Source organism: Polypterus senegalus, chromosome 6, assembly GCF_016835505.1.
Source record: "Polypterus senegalus isolate Bchr_013 chromosome 6, ASM1683550v1, whole genome shotgun sequence".
Taxonomy (NCBI): Eukaryota; Metazoa; Chordata; class Cladistia; order Polypteriformes; family Polypteridae; genus Polypterus; species Polypterus senegalus.
The window spans coordinates 65,919,596-65,937,746 of record NC_053159.1 but is presented as its reverse complement, the minus strand read 5'-3'; the positions used below and the strand labels follow the sequence as shown (position 1 = coordinate 65,937,746).

The 18,151-nt window shown below is 39.8% G+C and overlaps 2 protein-coding genes across 5 annotated transcripts; one reads left to right on the top strand and one right to left on the bottom strand.

Annotated features, from left to right (window-relative positions):
* The first annotated feature begins 990 nt into the window (after positions 1-990).
* On the top strand, positions 991-14,796 carry prxl2b (peroxiredoxin like 2B). Of its 4 annotated transcripts, none has more exons than XM_039756202.1 (7): positions 991-1,480; positions 1,614-1,818; positions 5,664-5,715; positions 5,813-5,876; positions 6,209-6,284; positions 7,696-7,814; positions 9,006-14,796. In XM_039756202.1, exons 1-7 carry the CDS (start codon positions 1,403-1,405, stop codon positions 9,030-9,032), a joined length of 621 nt encoding a protein of 206 aa, XP_039612136.1. In that variant the 5' UTR covers positions 991-1,402; the 3' UTR covers positions 9,033-14,796. The 4 variants fall into 4 exon arrangements, with proteins under 4 accessions (XP_039612136.1, XP_039612137.1, XP_039612139.1 ...); XM_039756203.1 differs by having other exon boundaries at positions 991-1,484; XM_039756205.1 differs by having other exon boundaries at positions 992-1,475.
* On the bottom strand, positions 10,153-18,145 carry mmel1 (membrane metallo-endopeptidase-like 1; the record flags this gene model as incomplete). Its single annotated transcript, XM_039756201.1, has 17 exons — positions 10,153-10,252; positions 10,344-10,420; positions 10,493-10,588; positions 10,667-10,732; positions 10,995-11,128; positions 11,214-11,333; positions 11,443-11,501; positions 12,010-12,113; positions 12,358-12,441; positions 12,516-12,614; positions 12,697-12,825; positions 12,923-13,016; positions 13,731-13,867; positions 13,950-14,039; positions 15,181-15,315; positions 17,839-17,904; positions 18,059-18,145. Coding segments are annotated over 17 exons (1,677 nt in total), but the record flags the coding sequence as incomplete, so codon positions are not given.
* Positions 18,146-18,151: the final 6 nt, after the last annotated feature.

The following is an 18,151-nucleotide window of genomic DNA, read 5'->3' as shown; positions in this document are numbered from 1 at the left end:
TTAAAAAAATTCAGAATAATTAACAAGACTATCATAAAGTGAAGAACTATGCACAAAGAACTAAGAACTATGCTGGGTTGATTATATGAAGAACTACAAGAAAACTTCAGAACAAACAGAGCTAAAGATCTGCAAAATATTACATTACTGTGAAGGAAAAGAAAAAGAAGGGAATGACCAAATCAAAAGTTTTAACTGACTTAATAATTTCAACATACAAATCATGATTCAACCCAGGATCAATCAATCCAATAATTTGGGAAGGCACTTTAGCCAATGCAGAACAGCAGGTTCAGAAGATGTAATTTTACCACAGAGAACATACTTCTATGTTCATGGACAGGGTGCTGTTTCGGGAAGAAACACACATAAACAACTGTTAAACACACAAGCAGCACAGAGAAGGCACCACATCTGGCAACTGGACTAGAGCCCAAGCACTACCCACCAAATACTGTAAACACAAGATGATAAATAATGGATGCACATTATTAATGGAGAATATTGAAGGACCTCCGAGTCAGGTTCGAAAAAGAAGAAAAAAAAAACAGACGGACGAAGTAAAGTTCAGAATACAGTTTACTTGAACAGTAAAGAAGAAAAAAAACCTCAGGGTTGTAACAGCAAAAAAAAAAAATGAATGTCTTTGAACTATTTACAATCTCCAATATTTCTCTCATATTTGTGGTTCTAAGGGACTAAGTTGAAGAAAAGCAAAACACAAAAAGAAAAACGCCGACTTCGTAAACCCACGACACAACCTTCTAGTCCCTTCTCTAACAAGATTTCGAACCATCCTCCCCTCCCAGGTAACGCCCCCCTTTTCGCGTCAATCATACACGCACTGTCAGTCCTCCGCCCTCCCTCAATCGGACCCAACAGTCATTTCAAAAGGCCTTCCGCCTGGTTGGGACGTTACAATATGTTGTACAATACCCCAAAAGGAGTCTGAAATGTGGTCAATCGTGAAAGGTGCTCTTTGAAATTGAGCATCCACCTTCTTAAACGTATCAGGGGTCCAAATAAATTGACCTACTGAGGAGTATCGCCTGCATATTTTGTGTCCATTAATTTGGTTAGGAATCTACGTTGGTCTGCGTTCACTTTATTTCATATTCTGTATAAAATAAATCGTCGGCCTCCTTTTTTAACCGTGCTGTCGTAATGAATTCCCCATGTTGTGCATATCAACCAAAGGGTGCGTATCCGAAAGGAATTCAGTGTTGTGCATTGTCACACATGCCTTAACCTACTGTTTCTCTGCTTCTACCCCTGCCTTTGCCCCACCGCGCCTAAGCTGTTATACAACAAAACGCAGAGGTTTATGCAACTGGCCCCGCCTCCCGTCGTTACATATAAGGCTAGTGGCGCCCGCTTGGGAGCTACTCGCTTAGTTTGAAAGATGCCTAGGATTAACATGGCTTCTGTGGATCTCAGTAAAATTGGAGTGAACATGTTGAAAAGCGCCGCGAATGGTGAGGTCGGTATGTCGTGTCCTTCGCGAAATAAAGGGGAGTTCGCCGCTCAGTGGCCGCCTCGGCCATATTGGCTCCCAGTTGGAGCCGCAATGGCGCCAGTTGCTAGCCTTCCTCTCAACGTATTGTCTTTCTCAGATGGTGGAGTTGCGGTCTCTCTGGAAAAATCGAGCCATCGTCTTATTCTTCCTGCGACGCCTCGGGTGCCAAGTGTGCCGCTGGATCGCTTCGGAATTAAGCAGGTTAAAAGGCGACCTGGAGGCGAATGGCGTGGGGCTTGTGGGCGTGGCCCCGGAGGAGGTGGGCCTACAAGAGTTCAAGGAGGGCAACTTCTTCCAGGGCGGTGAGTCGGAGCATCAGCAGCGCGCCCCAAGGCGTAACAATGCAGCGTGAATGGGATCATGGTGGTTAATTAGGCAGGGGTACAAAATACGATCTTTGAGATTCGACACCTTTCAGTGTAAGAAATGGGGCTTGTGAAAGGGTGACATTTGAAATAAGCTAACGGTGTTGTTCTGAATCCGCAAAACGAGTCAGTCCAGAGAAATGCGGAAGACCTGCAAATCCAGCTTGGTAATGGTAATGTGTTACTCTTGACAGGCCAAATACAATGACAGTTTGACTTAAGAATTCGAATCAGAGATGCCCACAGTATATATTTGAGTGGTCGTAATCAAAATTAGAGATGGATAGACAATCTCAGTAGCGGTTAGGCTGAATGTTTTTTTGAGATCTGTAATGTACTATGTGTACTTTATAGAGCTTTCTATTACGTACAGTCATATGAAAAAGTTTGGGAACCCCTCTTAATTCTTTGGATTTTTGTTTATCATTGGCCGAGCTTTCAAAGTAGCAACTTCTTTTAATATATGACATGCCTTATGGAAACAGTAGTATTTCAGAAGTTACATTAAGTTTATTGGATTAACATAAAACCTGCAATATGCATCATAACAAAATTAGACAGGTGCATAAATTTGGGCAGCCCAACAGAGATATTGCATCAATACTTAGTTGAGCCTCGTTTTGCAAATATAACAGCCACTAGGTGCCTCCTATAGCCTTTGATGAGTGTCTGGATTCTGGATGGAGGTATTTTTGACCATTCTTCTATACAAAATCTCTCCAGTTCAGTTAAATTTAATGGCTGCCGAGCATGGACACCCTGCTTCGAATCATCCCATAGATTTTTGATGATATTCAAGTCAGGGCACTATGATGGCCATTCCAGAACATTGTACTTCTCCTTCTGCATGAATGCCTTTGTAGATTTCGAACTACGTTTTGGGTCATTTGTCTTGTTGGAATATCCAATCCCTGTGTAACTTCAACTTTGTGAGTGATGCTTGAACATTATCCTGAAGAATTTGTTGATATTGGGTTGAATTCATCCGACCCTCGACTTTAACAAGGGCCCCAGTCCCTGAACTAACCACACAGCCCCACATCATGATGGAAACTCCACCAAATTTGACAGTAGGTAGCAGGTATTTTTCTTAGAATGAGGTGATCTTCTTCCACCATGCAGAGTGCTTTTTGTTATCACCAAATAACTCAGTTTTTGTCTCATCAGTCCAAAGCACTTTTTTCCAAAATGCATCTGACTTGTCTAAATGAGCATTTGCATACAGCAAGCGACTCTGTTGTGGCGTGAGTGCAAAAAGGGCTTCTTTCTCATCACCCTGCCATACAAATGTTCCATCCATCCATTATCCAACCCAATAACACAGGGTCACGGGGGGTCTGCTGGAGCCAATCCCAGCCAACACAGGGTGCAAGGCAGGAACAAATACCAGGCAGGGTGCCAGCACACCACAGCATACAGATGTTCTTTGTGCAAATTGCGCTGAATTGTAGAACGATGTACAGATACACCATCTGCAGCAAGATGTTCTTGCAGGTCTTTGGAGGTGATCTGTGAGATGTCTGTAACCATTCTCACAATCCTGCGCATATGCTGCTCCTGTATTTTTTTTTGCCTACCAGACCTGGGTTTAACAGCAACTGTGCCTGTGGCCTTCCATTTCCTGATGACATTCCCTACAGTTGAAACTGATAGTATGAAACCTCTTGAGATAGCTTTTTGTAGCCTTCCCCTAAACCATGATACTGAACAGTCTTTGTTTTCAGATCTTTTCAGAGTTGCTTTGAGGATCCCATGCTGTCACTCTTCAGAGGAGAGTCAAAGAGAAGCACAACTTGCAATTGACCACCTTAAATACCTTTTCTCATGATTGGACACATTTATCTATGAAGTTCAAGGCTTAACGAGCTAATCCAACCAATTTGGTGTTGCAAGTAATCAGTATTGAGCAGTTACATGCATTCAAATCAGCAAAATTACAAGGGTACCCAAATTTTTGCACAGCCAGTTTTTCACATTTGATTTAATTTCATACAACTAAATACTGCTTCACTAAAAATCTTTGTTCGGAAAACACCCTAGTACTCCGATGTTCCTAGGAAATGAAAGATGTACTACTGTTATCTTTTTTGTTGAAAGTACAGTAGAATAAGTTATTATGCAGGCTGACTTTTTGCAAACTTTTTCATATGACTGCATATACGCTTATATATAGGGTGCAACTGCGGTTTTGTGCTGTGGCCTCACTCTTTTGATGACTATACATGTTTTCCGTGTGTCCGCAAAATTTTATGTCCAGCTGTTCTTTTTTTCTATAATATCTGTTTAGAAAGGTTAATTATAGATTCCAAATTTGAACCCTTGTGATTATAGTTTGTATGCATGCTCGGCATTTTGTGAGGGATTGGTTTCTGCATTGTGCCCAAAGGTTCAAGGGTAGATTCTATGCCCCCTGCAACCCCCCAACTGATTTTAATTTTTTTTTAATTAATAAAATAATCAATGTAAGTTTATCACAGTCCCACCGGTCAAAGATCCAATCAATTCAGTGTTACAAGCATTATCTTCCATTAAAACTCTATCCAGTAGAACTCTCAACCCCCTCCTCTTCCCAGCTCCAAGAGCTATATGACAAGAGAGACCAGACTGAAGTTGTTTGTGTATATATATATATATATATATGCGCAATGTTATTAAGACAAAGGAAAAGGTTTAGAAGAGACCAGATGTGTTTATTTTAAAACAACTTAAATTAACCAATGAAAAAAAACTGAATTGTTCCTTACACTCACATAGTTTATTTTTTCTGCTTATAGAGAATATAAGATGCCATTTTCCCATTTAAATATGTTGAATGTGTTAGGATCCTTACATTTAAGCAAAATGACTGTTTGTGCCAGCAATGTAGTAAAGGTTATCGCAATAGATTTTTCATTTCTGTATCTTATTCCATAAGGTGTTACTCCATGTATGCTGTTTGAGAGGTTTGCAAATATTTTAACCCACAATCTTATGTTAATCTATTGAGGGATACTCTGAAATCTTGATAGTAACTCTTAGATATTTGAACTGTTTAGTGACAATCAGCTGAAAGTTTACTCTGATGAGCAAGATCATTTATTTGGAAAAGCACAGTTTTGTTCTCAACTAGATTAAGAAGGATTGGAAATGTTAAGTCAATTAACAGTGCATTTTATAATATCCACAGTTGCATTTTTGATAACTTTAAGCACAATGCTTAGTCAAAATTAATTAAACATATACAGTATCTAAAAGGAAGTTTACCAGAAGAGTTGTAGATATGTAAAAAGAGGGATCAGCATAAGACAATCAGTGTTGAATCAGTTTAAAATTGCTTCATTTGAACATCTGTTTGTTTATGGATCTGCAAATTTTAATTAAGTTTATAACACAGAAGCAAAACAGTTAGTTTAGTATTTTCCAAAGTTACACTCTTAGATATTGCTGCTTTTATAACAGAGTAAAGTTCAGGGGGATGGAGTAGGGAGATTACATATTTCATAACCAATCCATTAGTAATGCAACTGAGATTAGCAAGTTGCACGCAGTTCTTGTAACAAACGCCTAGTCACTTTCTCTGTGTGTTTGTCCAAGAATACTAAATGAAAATCAACATGTTTGTCTATGCCAGTGTGTTGCTGTAAGTGAGTGAGACTGCGGACCTCCTTGTATAAACTGGGTGCATTTCTGAGAAGTATGTACATTGTGGTGTGTGTGTAAATGAGATGAAGGGCAAGTGATTGAGAGGGTGTGCATATGTCCATGTGGACTTGGAAACTCTGAGCACACTTTTTCATTCCTAGAGCTTTACATTGACGAGCAGAAACAGTGTTACAGGGACCTGGCTTTCAAAAGGTGAGTGCTGCCAACCACAGGGAGTTTGAAGGTTGCTCTCAGAATACAGAAAACAAGTTTGGCCTTAATATCTACACTCTTCTTTTCATTCCTGTAGGTATGGCACTCTGAGTGTTCTTCCAGCTGCCCTAGGGAAAAAGGTGCGCGAGGTTGTAAATAAGGTACTTTCATTTGACTTTACATTTACACAAATTAGGAAAGGTTTCATGTACAAAGAAGTTAGGAGTGCATAGATGGCCTAACTGTTGGATTGTATGCCACTGGCGCTGAGGTGTGGATATTTTTGACGGTTAGTATTGTTTGAGAAGCTGCCAGTGTCATTTTTTTCCAGAATCACTATGTAAAAGACTATAAAAAAGACTATATAAAATATTACTGAGAAATATTGGTTAATGTAAATATGCTTTGTGTGAGATGGCCCAGGGATGTGACATTCATGGTGTTAAATAATTGTCTTACTTTCTGTGTCTGTTTGCCTGTTCTGTCCTTTTAGGCAAATGCTCAAGGTATCTCTGGAAATTACAAAGGAGATTTGCTGCAAAGTGGAGGAATGTTGATTGTTTCCCAAGGTGAGGTCTTCTGCATAGGCAACTGGATAGCAATGAGAAATGCAAGGTTCAGCAAGAAGGAATGTTACATAAGCACAATTGCCACACTTTCTTAAAACCAGCATGTATGTTTGTGTGTTAGCATTGTGATTATACAAAACTGATACATGATCTGTGGTGAGCGTAATTATACAAAATTGGTGTATGATCAGTGCTGACCTTGATGATACCAAATTGACGTGTAATCTGTGCTGACCTTTTTAAATGTTCCCATCCTGTGTAAAATTATGGAGGAATATTTCGGACAGAATAAAATAAATAAATAAATAAAAGTACTGTGAAATGTGAGCATAAATAAATAAATTGTCATGAAATGAGAGCCTAAATAAATAAATGTCATGGAATGAGAGCAGCTACTTTTTCAAACAACTATCTGATCAGTGGCAAAGTTGTTTGAAAAAGTAGCTGCGAATATGCACCTGACTTTATACTTGTAAAACAAGAGTCAAATACTCAGTTCAAAATATTAGTTGGAGCTGCTTTGGGCATTCCATGTCAAAGTACCTAAACTAATACAGCCGTTGCAGCTTACCGTATATCAAACTGGCTCATTCGCCTTGTTTTCGTCTTCTCCGATACACCATATAGATCTGCAATCTGTCGTACTTTTAAACCGCATAACAGAAGGTGTTCTATTGACTCAGCTGAAATGTCAAAGGATGGACGCCCAGAGCAGGGAACTGTGTCACCTGAACTGGAGTGTAGTAGAGTCCGTTCCACCTGTTCTTCGATAATTTCAAAAATAGTTTCATCTATATCGGAGTCTAAAAGGGCCGCCAACATTGTAATTTCTTCCGATAAATCTTCAATTCACTCTCTGAAATACGTAATATCTTCGGCAGAATCCATTTCCATTTCATCGGGAGTAGTAAGCATTTTTCTAATTAATTCTTGTGCTATCGATTCACCAATCAGTAACTAGAGGGCGTGTTAGAGCCCACCCTCTCCACTTTGACGAGTGAAAGTGACATTTTTATTTCAAGTCGTTATTTCATGACGGTTTGCAGGAATGTTACGGACAAAATGAAATAAATAAATAAATAAGCAACAAAAAACATATTTCGTGACACATTTATTTATTTATGCTCTCATTTCATGACATTTATTTATTTAGGCTCTCATTTCATGACACATTTATTTATTTATGCTCATATTTCACAGAACTTATTTATTTACGCATTTATTTATTTAATTTTGCCCGAAATATTCCTCCATATAAAATGACCAACACTGTTTGAGAGCTCAGATATTTGACTAACAGACCCGCCATCTCAGAAAATGCTCTTCGTCAGTTGATTCAGTATTCCAAGATGGCCTCAAGGTGGTGCTGCATACCTCTTAACAGCTCTTTTGTCTCTTGTCTGCTTTTTAGGTGGTGACATGGTGTTGTTGCACTTTATCCAGGACTCTCCAGGTGACTATGTACCCCTTGAAACAATAATCCAGTCTCTGGGCATCACTTCCAAAGTGCAGGCCAGCCAGAGACCTGAGGTGAGTCACCTCTGTCACAGATGTAAAAACTGGCTGTTAGCAGCTTTTATCAGTTACAGAGAGTGCACCAGTATTAAAAGAGGAGAAATTGTTATTTTGTGGTGTTTTGTCAGCTTGTGCCCATCCTGGTGTCATTTATTTTCCAACTGCCACACCGTGTTTTTCAGGATATAGAACAATCACTATGGCCTGGTTGCTTTTCAGTATTCTCAACTCTGTTCTTGTTAAATTATGTATTTCACTACTAACTATTACTAACATTACTATCTATCTGTTAGGGACTACTGAGCCAGATTTATAACTCAGTTCTTAAGGTATAATAAACTGTCTTTACTGCATCGATACTATCCTGTTCTTTAAGATGTCTTTGGGTATGTTTTTTTCAATGGCTTCAGATAAAATTTTATTATTCTTTTAAAGTCCTATTTATTAATGTATTTTTTGTTATTTAGTATGTTCATGGCATATAATGGCAACTCTACTAGACTAAACAGAGGAATACAGTCATGTGAAAAAATAAGTACATTTTAGGTGTTTTTTTTTTTTTCTTCCAAACATATGTGAACATATAAAATGTGTTGTTTTAATACACTATTTTTGTCAAACCCCTTGCATTAAAGCTGAAAGGCTATACTTCAATCACAACATGATTAATTTGTTTGAAATCCGCTGTGGTGGCTTACAGAGCCAAAATTAAGAAAATTCTGTCACTGACCTGACTGTATGTTAAAGAAAAAACATTTCATGTGGTGTGCTTACTTTTTCACATGACTGTAAGCCACACAATTTGGTGCTAGTCCAGCCATAAATCTCAAAAGTAACAGAGTCTCAAAGGAATGTTGGTTTACACTGGCCTTAGGTTTTAACAAAAGTGTCAGCTGCAGTGACAAGGTAAAAATAAAGAAGCTGAGAAGAGCTCAAAGAGTGTGTCTTGTGACAGTGCTAAACTTGAAATGGTACTGCAACAGTTGTACCAGAAACTGTGGGTAGGTGGTCAATGGTGAATAAAAATAGAAAAACATCATGAGGCCTCCTGTGAAAGTGGAGTAAGGTCTGTCTGAGCTCCAAGTATTTGTGTAAGTTGTCTGCTTTAGGTCTTCGGAGAATTTCAGCATAACATTTCTTTGAAATTGAATTATAAAACTACAGCAGATCCTACTAATCTAGTAATTTTTCAATTTTGTGTTTTAGTGTAATGAAGATGTTTGTACAAGGTGACCTACTGCCAGGACGTTGTGCCAATGGGCTTGTTGACCCTATGGTGGGCGGAAAGATGATCACTCAGTCAGCATCTCTATAATTGTACTTCTATTGCACTAAGATAAATTATACAGGTTTGGGGAAATTGTTTGTATATTAATTAAGAGCTTATATATATTTATATATTTTGTTTCATATCAGTACTCATGTATATATACTCTACACACACAAAGCTAATACATGTATAGGCACAGACTGTTTTCTACAGGCAGGGCTTAAAATGAGATAACGTCACTCACACTATTTTTACTTACATTTGTTTAGTTTCTGTTGACTTCCTTCCTCTCTTACTGCCGCTGATTTTGTTTTGTCAAGCGGGTCAGAGTCAGGGCACTAGGAGGAATGAAGTAGTCCAAAACACAGGTTTTCAGAAAAAAAGGACTCTTAATCCATTCTGTGATTTACTGGATTGATTGTCTTTTTGATTGGACTTGTTTTTTATCTTTTTGTTAAAGCAATGTGTGTTTGATTGCTGTATTATATCTCCTCTATTGTAATGCATATATCTCAAAATTAATCGAAATTCATAAAAAAACATCCCTGCCCAGTATTCAGATTTATTATTAGTCAGACAATGAGGGGCCAGCGTATGTTGGGCTTAAAGGAAGTTGTTGATCTGATGTGAAAGACAGAAAATGAAAGGCACATGTACACGTGTAGATGCACAACTCCATCTATGCAGGTAACTCTAGAGCAGCACTTGCATTCAAGCTTAGGCAGCTAAAAGCTCATATTTTGCATCTGCTTGGTATTGTCAAGAATTTCAGACTTAAACAAGAGAAAGAAAGATTTAGATAAATTTATGATAGATTTTACAAAGAGGGAAGAAGCAAAACAGTCATTGTGTTATGTGATGGAGCAAGTAACAGTCAGATTAGCTGTCCAATCATATCCACCTCTGCACCCCCATCACGTGCAGTCTGACTCCCTTTTATAGACAGATACGTTGAGCCTAAATGGCTAACTGATGCTGGTGGGAGGGACATCTTTATTGAAGAAAGCCACACAGTGTGGGTTTGGAGTACATTAGCAAGCACCTTTTTGGTTGGCAAAACTAATACCAGAAGGCAGAATGGGTCTACCATACACGACACTTCTCATATGGATGCATAGTGCTGCCCAGCTTGCAGTGGAAGGCTTCTGAGAATGCCGCAAAGTTTTGCAGAGAACCAATGACCCTGTCAACAGGAGGGGGAGATAATGGTGTCAAGAGAAGAAAAACACTACCTAGGCAAAGTGTGCAGGATGGTGAGGCAGGTGCTGTCCTACCTATACTCAAGTGGACTGTGCGAGTCCGTCTTGATAGACTGGCTGGCATACTCTGGTCTGTATGACCCGCACCAAACCTGTAATGAAAAATTAAATAAATATGTAGAAAGATGGATGAGTACTGGGTACCAAGCAGCTAGATCAATTACCTGAGCAAAGTTCAGAAAAAAGAGCTGCTTGTAGTTGAGATTTAGGCCAGGCAGCTGTGGTTCTTCACCTTCTGTCTTGATCCACTTCATATAAGCCTGTCAAAAGTTGAAAGCTGGGTTTTAGCAGGTACAAAAATACAGTCAGTCAAGCATTTTGGGTTTGCAAAAACTTACCTTGTAGGCCTGTCGAACTCCTCCATTGTCAGCTATATTTTCTCCAAGAGTACTTATGCCACTGACCTGCGAAGGATAAAGTAGCCCATTGGTACAGACTAACTCTTGCCTTTTTCTGCTTCCTAGTATGACCCTATCCTTGACCCCTCCTTCTGCCAAATCTGGACATATATATAGTATATGACCCTTTTCAAGTATTTTTATCTTGCTGACCTAGATAATAAGGGCCTTTGGCAGCGACTAACTACTCCTCTCATTTGGGACCTGTGTATAAACCTTTTTACTTTCCCTAACCCACAAGCTGCTCACTTGACGATAACCCACTCACATTCTGTCCCCCAGCCAGTTTCCATGTGTAGCTGCCATACTGATTCACCATGCAGCGTGACTGGTCCCTGAAGTTCATGGCAGAGAAGTTGCTCCACCAGTCAAACATGTTGCCCTCTTTGTCAAAGTTTCTTCCTATCAGAAGAAAACGTAATGAATCCACCCATCTGCTGTGTGCCTCCTGGGTCTGTAAGGAGCATAATAATGGTACAATACATACCATTATCATCAAAGCCATGGGTGATCTCATGACCAATAACCATGCCAATGCCCCCAAAGTTCAATGCCTGCAGCTGGTCTTGGCTGAAGAAAGGTGGCTGCAGGATCCCAGCAGGAAACACTGTAACAAAAGGAACAATGTTCAGCATAGAAACAGATGGGAAATGACATTTATCTTCAGAGCATTTTCCTCTGATTAGACCATTCTGATTATCTGTTTATAAGCATACCTATCTGGTTCCGATTGGGAGAGTAGAAGGCATTCACCACTGCAGCACCAATGATCCACCTAGGAAAAAAATGCCCAACAGTCATATAATGTTAGATCACATAGCATAAATAACTTACTTTGACCAACTTCAATGGCCATTTGTCCCCTAAGTAACATTAATAGTGGAAACTGAGTAGAAGTCCTAAAGCTTTGCCTTCCTGCTTTAACAACAACCCCTTTAATTTTCAGAATAGCTTTATCTAGGTCAGAGTTACAGGAACCAGCACCTATTCTGACAGGATCTGATTGAAGATAGTAACCAACTTTGGCCAAGTTGACAGTCTGTAACAGTGTACAAACTCCCACACTCACTCATATGAGACCAATTTGGAGTCACCAGTTAACTGGGACTGGGATGTGGGCGGATACCCACAAAGACACTGGGAGAACATGCAAATATCACGGACAATGCGATCAGGTCAGGATTCCAACCCAGTCTCCTGGTTGGACTTGACCATGTTAAATGCACTACCCCTGCTCTAACATCAGTGCAAAATAAATTTATTTTGATGGCATTGGAACTCACAATTCAGGGTCTACACGCTCACGTAACTTTCTGAGGCTCTTCTGGGCACCTGCCCGCAGGTTCTCTAGTGTGTTTTCAAAGTAGTTGTCTTCACTGAAGTTAAGCTGAGGAAATTTAAGAGAATGAGTAGCTGTAGCTAACCGTTTGCCCATTTTAAACCAGCACCTGAGATGCTACTGTCCTGCCTTTATAAGTTTAGAGTTGAGGACTGGCCATGTTGAGCAAATTCAAACCACAAGTACACCAATGCTAATGCCGATATGCCTGCACAGTTGTACTATGTAACCTTAGGACCCAACTCCCTCAAGTGTCCTGCTTCCATTTAATTGTGAGATTTTGTTTACATACATGAGCATACTCCATGTCAAGTTTTGGATTGGTGTCCTCCAGGATGTAGTCTGGGTATCCAATCTGCTCTTTGATTGCCATCGCCTGAAAGACAAAATGCCAATCTGTGAGTTTTTAGCATGCATGGGATATTGGCCATACACAAAGTCCCTTCTTACCTTCTCCTGCGCCTTCTCCTTGGACAACTTGTCCATCCAAGGAAGCTCATCCAGAGTCTCCACAAAGGCCTGACGGATTTTGTCAATCAGTTTGCTAACCTGTCAGTGAGTTTAAATGAAAAATGAAGCATGACCACACCTGCCTGTACTAGCAGTATCTTATATATATTTGGATTCTCACCATCTGCTTGCTGTGCCCTGCAAACGTCTCCCTCACATAAAGTGCCCCCACAGCATTTTCCATATGGCTCTGTACATAGCGCACACAGTCTCGCCATCGCGTTTCCTCCACCGTGGTTCCATACAGAGCCTACAATACATCAGAATGAACAGGCAGAATTGAGTAGTCATCATCGCTGTTCTGTGGTACTATGGTGTCTGTCCAGTGTTCAAGCTGCACTGTTTACCTTGCGATAGTGTGCTCGAGCCTCCTTGAAACGCCGACTCAGACTGCTGACCCGGTCCATTAACAGTTGCCATGTCAAGTAGTTCTGCAAAGTACTGAAAACAGAAAGAGCAGAATTGGAATCTCTTGATGACCTCGTATCCTGATTACATCTCTGTATCTTGATGCAATCAATCAGTGGCTCTCAAGTTCAGTCCTAAAAGGCCCCATGAACCCCCTTCTTGTTCCAAGCAGTTTCATAATCGGTGCGTCATTTTTACCTCTAATCGATCTCATTATTTATTAGCTAACCTTTAATATTTTTCATTCAGAAAAATGCTGTAGTGTGAGATTTACATTTAATAAGAAATTACAAAATATTTGTATTTTTGTCCTATCTTGAAATGCTTAGCACTGTCTTGTCATTTTATTTATGATTCTCTTGAACTGTGGCGGTGTTTTCTCTCTTAATTGTTTCCAAATACTGACCATTAATGATTAGCCGAGCAAACACCTTTGCAAATAATACTGAAAGTTAAAGAGAAGCTGTTTCAGTGTTACCAAATGATGGGATTATTAGTAAATAATGCTTAAACCAAAACATTAAACCAGAACATTAAAAAAGTAAAAAAAAAAAATAAATTCTCCATTTAACATGAATTCTTGTAAAAATTCACCATAACCAATGTGTCATTTTTGGCTTAATATAAAAAGCAATTGAAACGGAAATAAAAACTTGCTTTATTAAGAAAACCTGCAGTAACAGAGGCCCCCCAAACCCAATACTGAACTTGAGAAGCTCTGCATAAGTTAAATGTGTTCACACTTACCTGGTGGAATGGACTGAGAGAATTCCTTGGAGCCGTTGTAAGTAGGGGACACCATAAACAACGAGCTCTTCCTGAGGCTTTACAGCCACATTAACTGAGGACAGAACCCCCTGTATAAAGTGCAGCCAGTTGAACCCCTGGTTAACACAAGAACATAGCTGAAGTTAGTGTGTAGTGTCAGAGGTGCATTTATTCCAGATTTTCAAGTGTCCAACTCACATTGAGAGGAAAGAGCTGTTGAACTTCAGTTAGGCTCATTTGCTTATACAGCATGGTGACATCATGCCGCTCCTCTGCCGGGACTGTGGCCTGCGGTGGAAGGGGTGCAATCACATTCTCAGTGCTTGTCATTCAACTTCAAATACCCACCTCTGTGTAACTAACTGGTGCCAAATCCTGATTGACAGTATGTCCATTTTGCCCTGTCCAAAGACTGTGAGAGTGGTAAAGTCTGATGTGGTGGCCATTTGCAGCAGGCTTCTGTTACATATATATTTCATATACGTAAGTGAAATATTTACAAGCCAAGCAATTTAAATCATTTCTCAATATTAGCAATGCTACTAATCCACTCGATTGATATGCCTCATTAAAGGAATTGAAATTAATAAGACTTTTATTTTTTGTATCAAGTTTGGAAATTTTTTGGCAGCAGTGTGATGCAGTGGTTGGTGAAGCCACTGGTCTCCTCTAGGGTCCAGGGATTCAATCCCAGCCCAGTCACTGTCAGTGTACAGCAGATTTTCATGCTCTTCATACACAGCATCTTTGTAGGTTTAGTCCACATTCACACATCTCAAAAAAATGATTCCTATGTTTCTGAATGACTGTACCCTGTGATGGCCTGGCATTCTGGCAAAATGTGGTTCCTGCCTTATGCCTAATGTATATTAATTGGGTTTGGACAATGGGTAAGGGGATGTTTAGAAAGTAGTACTAATAACAGGTACTCTTTCATTTAAGTTTTTACTCCAGTCCACAGCCACAAATGCTTTTTGTTCTTCTGTACTTCCAATGCAATGTTTTTAATGTAAAACTTACAATAAAAGGTGCTATGCAAAGTAAATATTGGTTTGTGTTATCTGTCACACTTCCAGCATGGCGCAGTAGTTAGTGCTAATGGAGTGTTGCAGCAGCAGCAACAGTTCTATGTTTGAAACCTAACCTAGAATTCATCTGTTTGAAGTCTGTGTGTTTTCTGTGTGTGTGTGTGTACTTGTTTCCAATACTGCTAGGAAAGGCGGCTGCTCTCGTGAACAGGATTAAGAGGAGACCAAAATGAATGGATGGATCAAAAATCCCAGACAGGCCAATGCATCTCAACTTCATTACAGTTATTGCGGTAATTAAGTCTAGTAGGCTTATGCCAAGCACACACTATCCGGCTGTTAAAATTAGCAGGTGAAAGTAAAAGACTCTGCATCTGGTGGCACTAATGCCTCATACTCACGTTGGCTATGTCTGTCTCCAGCTCCAAGACCTGCATCATCTCCTGCTGAACCAAGCTGTCGTTTCGCTCGAGGCCCTTGTCCTCACGCACCATGGTGGCAATTGTCACCATGAACTGAAGATAGGCATCCCTCACCTGCACACCCAAAGCAGATGGTGAATAATTTAATGTGGCTGAGGTGCAGGCATGTTATAAAGAGCCTTAGGAGGTGATATAATGACATGAAGAGTGATTAACTGCTTAAAAGATATGTTGAATAATAGAGTAGGATTTGCTCAGAGTAATGTTCCCCCTTGCAGCTATTTGTCCATCCTGAAAAAGCAGCAGTGAGGCTTGAATTCAGGGTTTTGCATGTTTAGAAAGTGGAACTAAAGGAATGGAGGCCTGTTTTGGTACAGATTGGAACTTTTAAGTGCAAGGGTTCTTCTTTTGTAGCAGCAGGCTCTCTCTCTGTCTCTCCCTCTCAGCCTTGCTACAGTCTCCTCCACCACCAAAACCAAGTCTAGGTCACAGCACCATTTCTCTCTGCTAAGGGTGGTGCTCAACTCGTCAGGGAGCAGGAGCACTCTTCTTTAATTTGACTTACTGAAAGGGCTGTTCTTTAATCCAAAAGCCCTGAGTTTGTGTTCTGTTACTGCCCTCTGTGAAGGAAATTATTGTTTATGTATTTGTCTATATATTTTTCTATATCTGTAACTATACATAAATGTATATACTAGGGTGGTCCACAAGAAAATGCAGAGTTGGCATTTGTAATATAATTTCTCCACAAGGCTTATTTTTGATCATCAGGGAAAGCTTGCTTACCTGTGAAATTCTGGCTTAATTGTAAAACATTTAGATCTTGTTGAATTCTAAATATTTTTGTTATTGTTACTACGTATGTACACTTGCATTGAGTTCTTGACTGGATATGTGATTAGTAATCAGTAAAAAAAAGAAAAGAAACCGAGAACGTTCTAGTACTGAGGTGGAGTTCCCAGAACATTCTATAGTAAGTGGATTATTCCAGATCAATCTAGTATTAAGAAGTATTTTCCAGAACATTCTAGTAGTACGTAGAAGTTTCTATTTTAGCCTTTTGGATGGCAGAGTCTCAGAAGAAACAAAGGAAAAGAAGGTGCAAAGGCTGCAGTGTTCACCATTACCTCGACATTTTAAGCTCAAAAATTAACCTGAAGAGCTAAAGTTCTGTTAACAGAAAGGACAACATCCTTGTTTCTTGTCCTTATAGAAAAAGGCAAACACACCAGAACCGTGGACAGATGATCCAACCTTCAATTAATTTTGAGAATTGTCAGCACGCTTGATGGTAGCAAATGATGCAGCTGAAAGAGGTACAAGTCTCATCAAAAAGTACAATAATACTTTGACAAAGGACGAGAAACAGTTTATTCTTCGACTGTTTGCAAACCATCAAATGGATTTTCCAACTTCAGAGATAGTGCTAATGTTGTAGACCTAAAAGTGTGCAACATTTTTCTGCTGTTCAGTACAGATGACATAAAAACTGCCAAATGAAGTGACCTCTCAATGCTGTTTATTTTCTTTAAAAATTTGTGCATTTGATATAAAAATGGTAAACAAGAAAACTAGCCATGAGGAGAACTTATATATTGCTATTATAGAACAAAAGGTTCCTTTAGCCTCACCTAAACACTACATAGCCTGTCTCATGTGATAAATTGTGTACTTTAAGTTTGTAACTTTCTTAGTAATCTTCCATAGCCTATGGACTGACTTAGTACTTGTTAGCTGTCTTTCTCATCTTTGTCTATATAAGCCTAAGAATGAATATCTAGATCTAGTCAGAATGGTTAAAGTAAAATGGAGAGTTCACTTGCCGCTCTCCAACAGGTGAATTGAATAAATAAATATACAGTATATAGTGCTGCTGCCTCACAGTTAGGAGACCCAGGTTCGCTTCCCGGGTCCTCTCTGTGTGGAGTTTGCATGTTCTCCCCGTGTCTGTGTGGGTTTCCTCCGGGTACTCCGGCTTCCTCCCACAGTCCACAGACATGGAGGTTAGGTGCATTGGCGATTCAAAATTGTCCCTAGTGTGTGCTTGGTGTGTGTGTGTGTGTGTGTGCATGACCTGCCCAGGGTTTTTTTCCTGCCTTGTGCCCTGTGTTGGCTGGGATTGGCTCCAGCAGACCCCAGTGACCCTGTAGTTAGGATATAGCGGGTTGGATGATGGATGGATGGATACAGTATATACACCGAGCCCTTTGCAGAGGGAACATTTATTTAAAAGTAATCCATAACACCTCTCAGAGAGGATGAGCAGCCAAGAGAGGTGTCACACTGAGTGAATTCCTTAGCAGAGACAACCTGGTCTGCTTCAAGGTATTACATTACAAGGGCGAGGAGCATTAAACTGTATGCCAATGCTGTAATTCTGTGGTATTTTGCCATTCCAATGACTCTTGTAGAACTGCAGCAGTGGGGGAAGAAGCACAGACTGTAGCAGGCACTACTTAATAGGATGCTGTGGGATATGTTAGCCAGTCAGAAATGGCAATGGGTTTCATGAGAAGACCCAGGCTCTGGGCTCCATAAGGGGCATCGTTATGTGTATCAACACATTTTATTTGTTCAAGGTTTCCTAAAAGCCAAAATATGTCAGATCTAATGTAACATAGTGATGGTGATACTCACCTTCTTGTAACTGCCATCATTAAAATAATAATCTCTGGATGGCATCCCCAGGCCAGGCTGGTCTATCTGATAAGGAAGAAACCGAAGGATGATTTTATGTCAGTAACCACCAGACTTGGTGTACAGGCAAGCAAAAATATTTAGAAGTTGCAAATTCCTTTTCATTATAAGGGATACTGCAAATAAGGCACTCCCAATCATTGAAGTGCAAGATCCTTACATAGATGACATGACGACTAGAGTTGCGGTCATCTGTCCACACAAACATGTCAATTAGAGCCTTCTTGTGGTAGACAGCATTGAGAGTAGACAA

Bases quoted from the DNA above. Each gene is read 5' to 3' on its own strand.
- prxl2b (XM_039756202.1), top strand. From the start codon at position 1,403: ATGCCTAGGATTAACATGGCTTCTGTGGATCTCAGTAAAATTGGAGTG. The intron at 1,481-1,613 runs GTCGGTATGTCG...TGTCTTTCTCAG, and splicing joins AAAGCGCCGCGAATGGTGAG to ATGGTGGAGTTGCGGTCTCT. The intron at 7,815-9,005 runs GTGAGTCACCTC...TTTGTGTTTTAG, and splicing joins AGGCCAGCCAGAGACCTGAG to TGTAATGAAGATGTTTGTAC.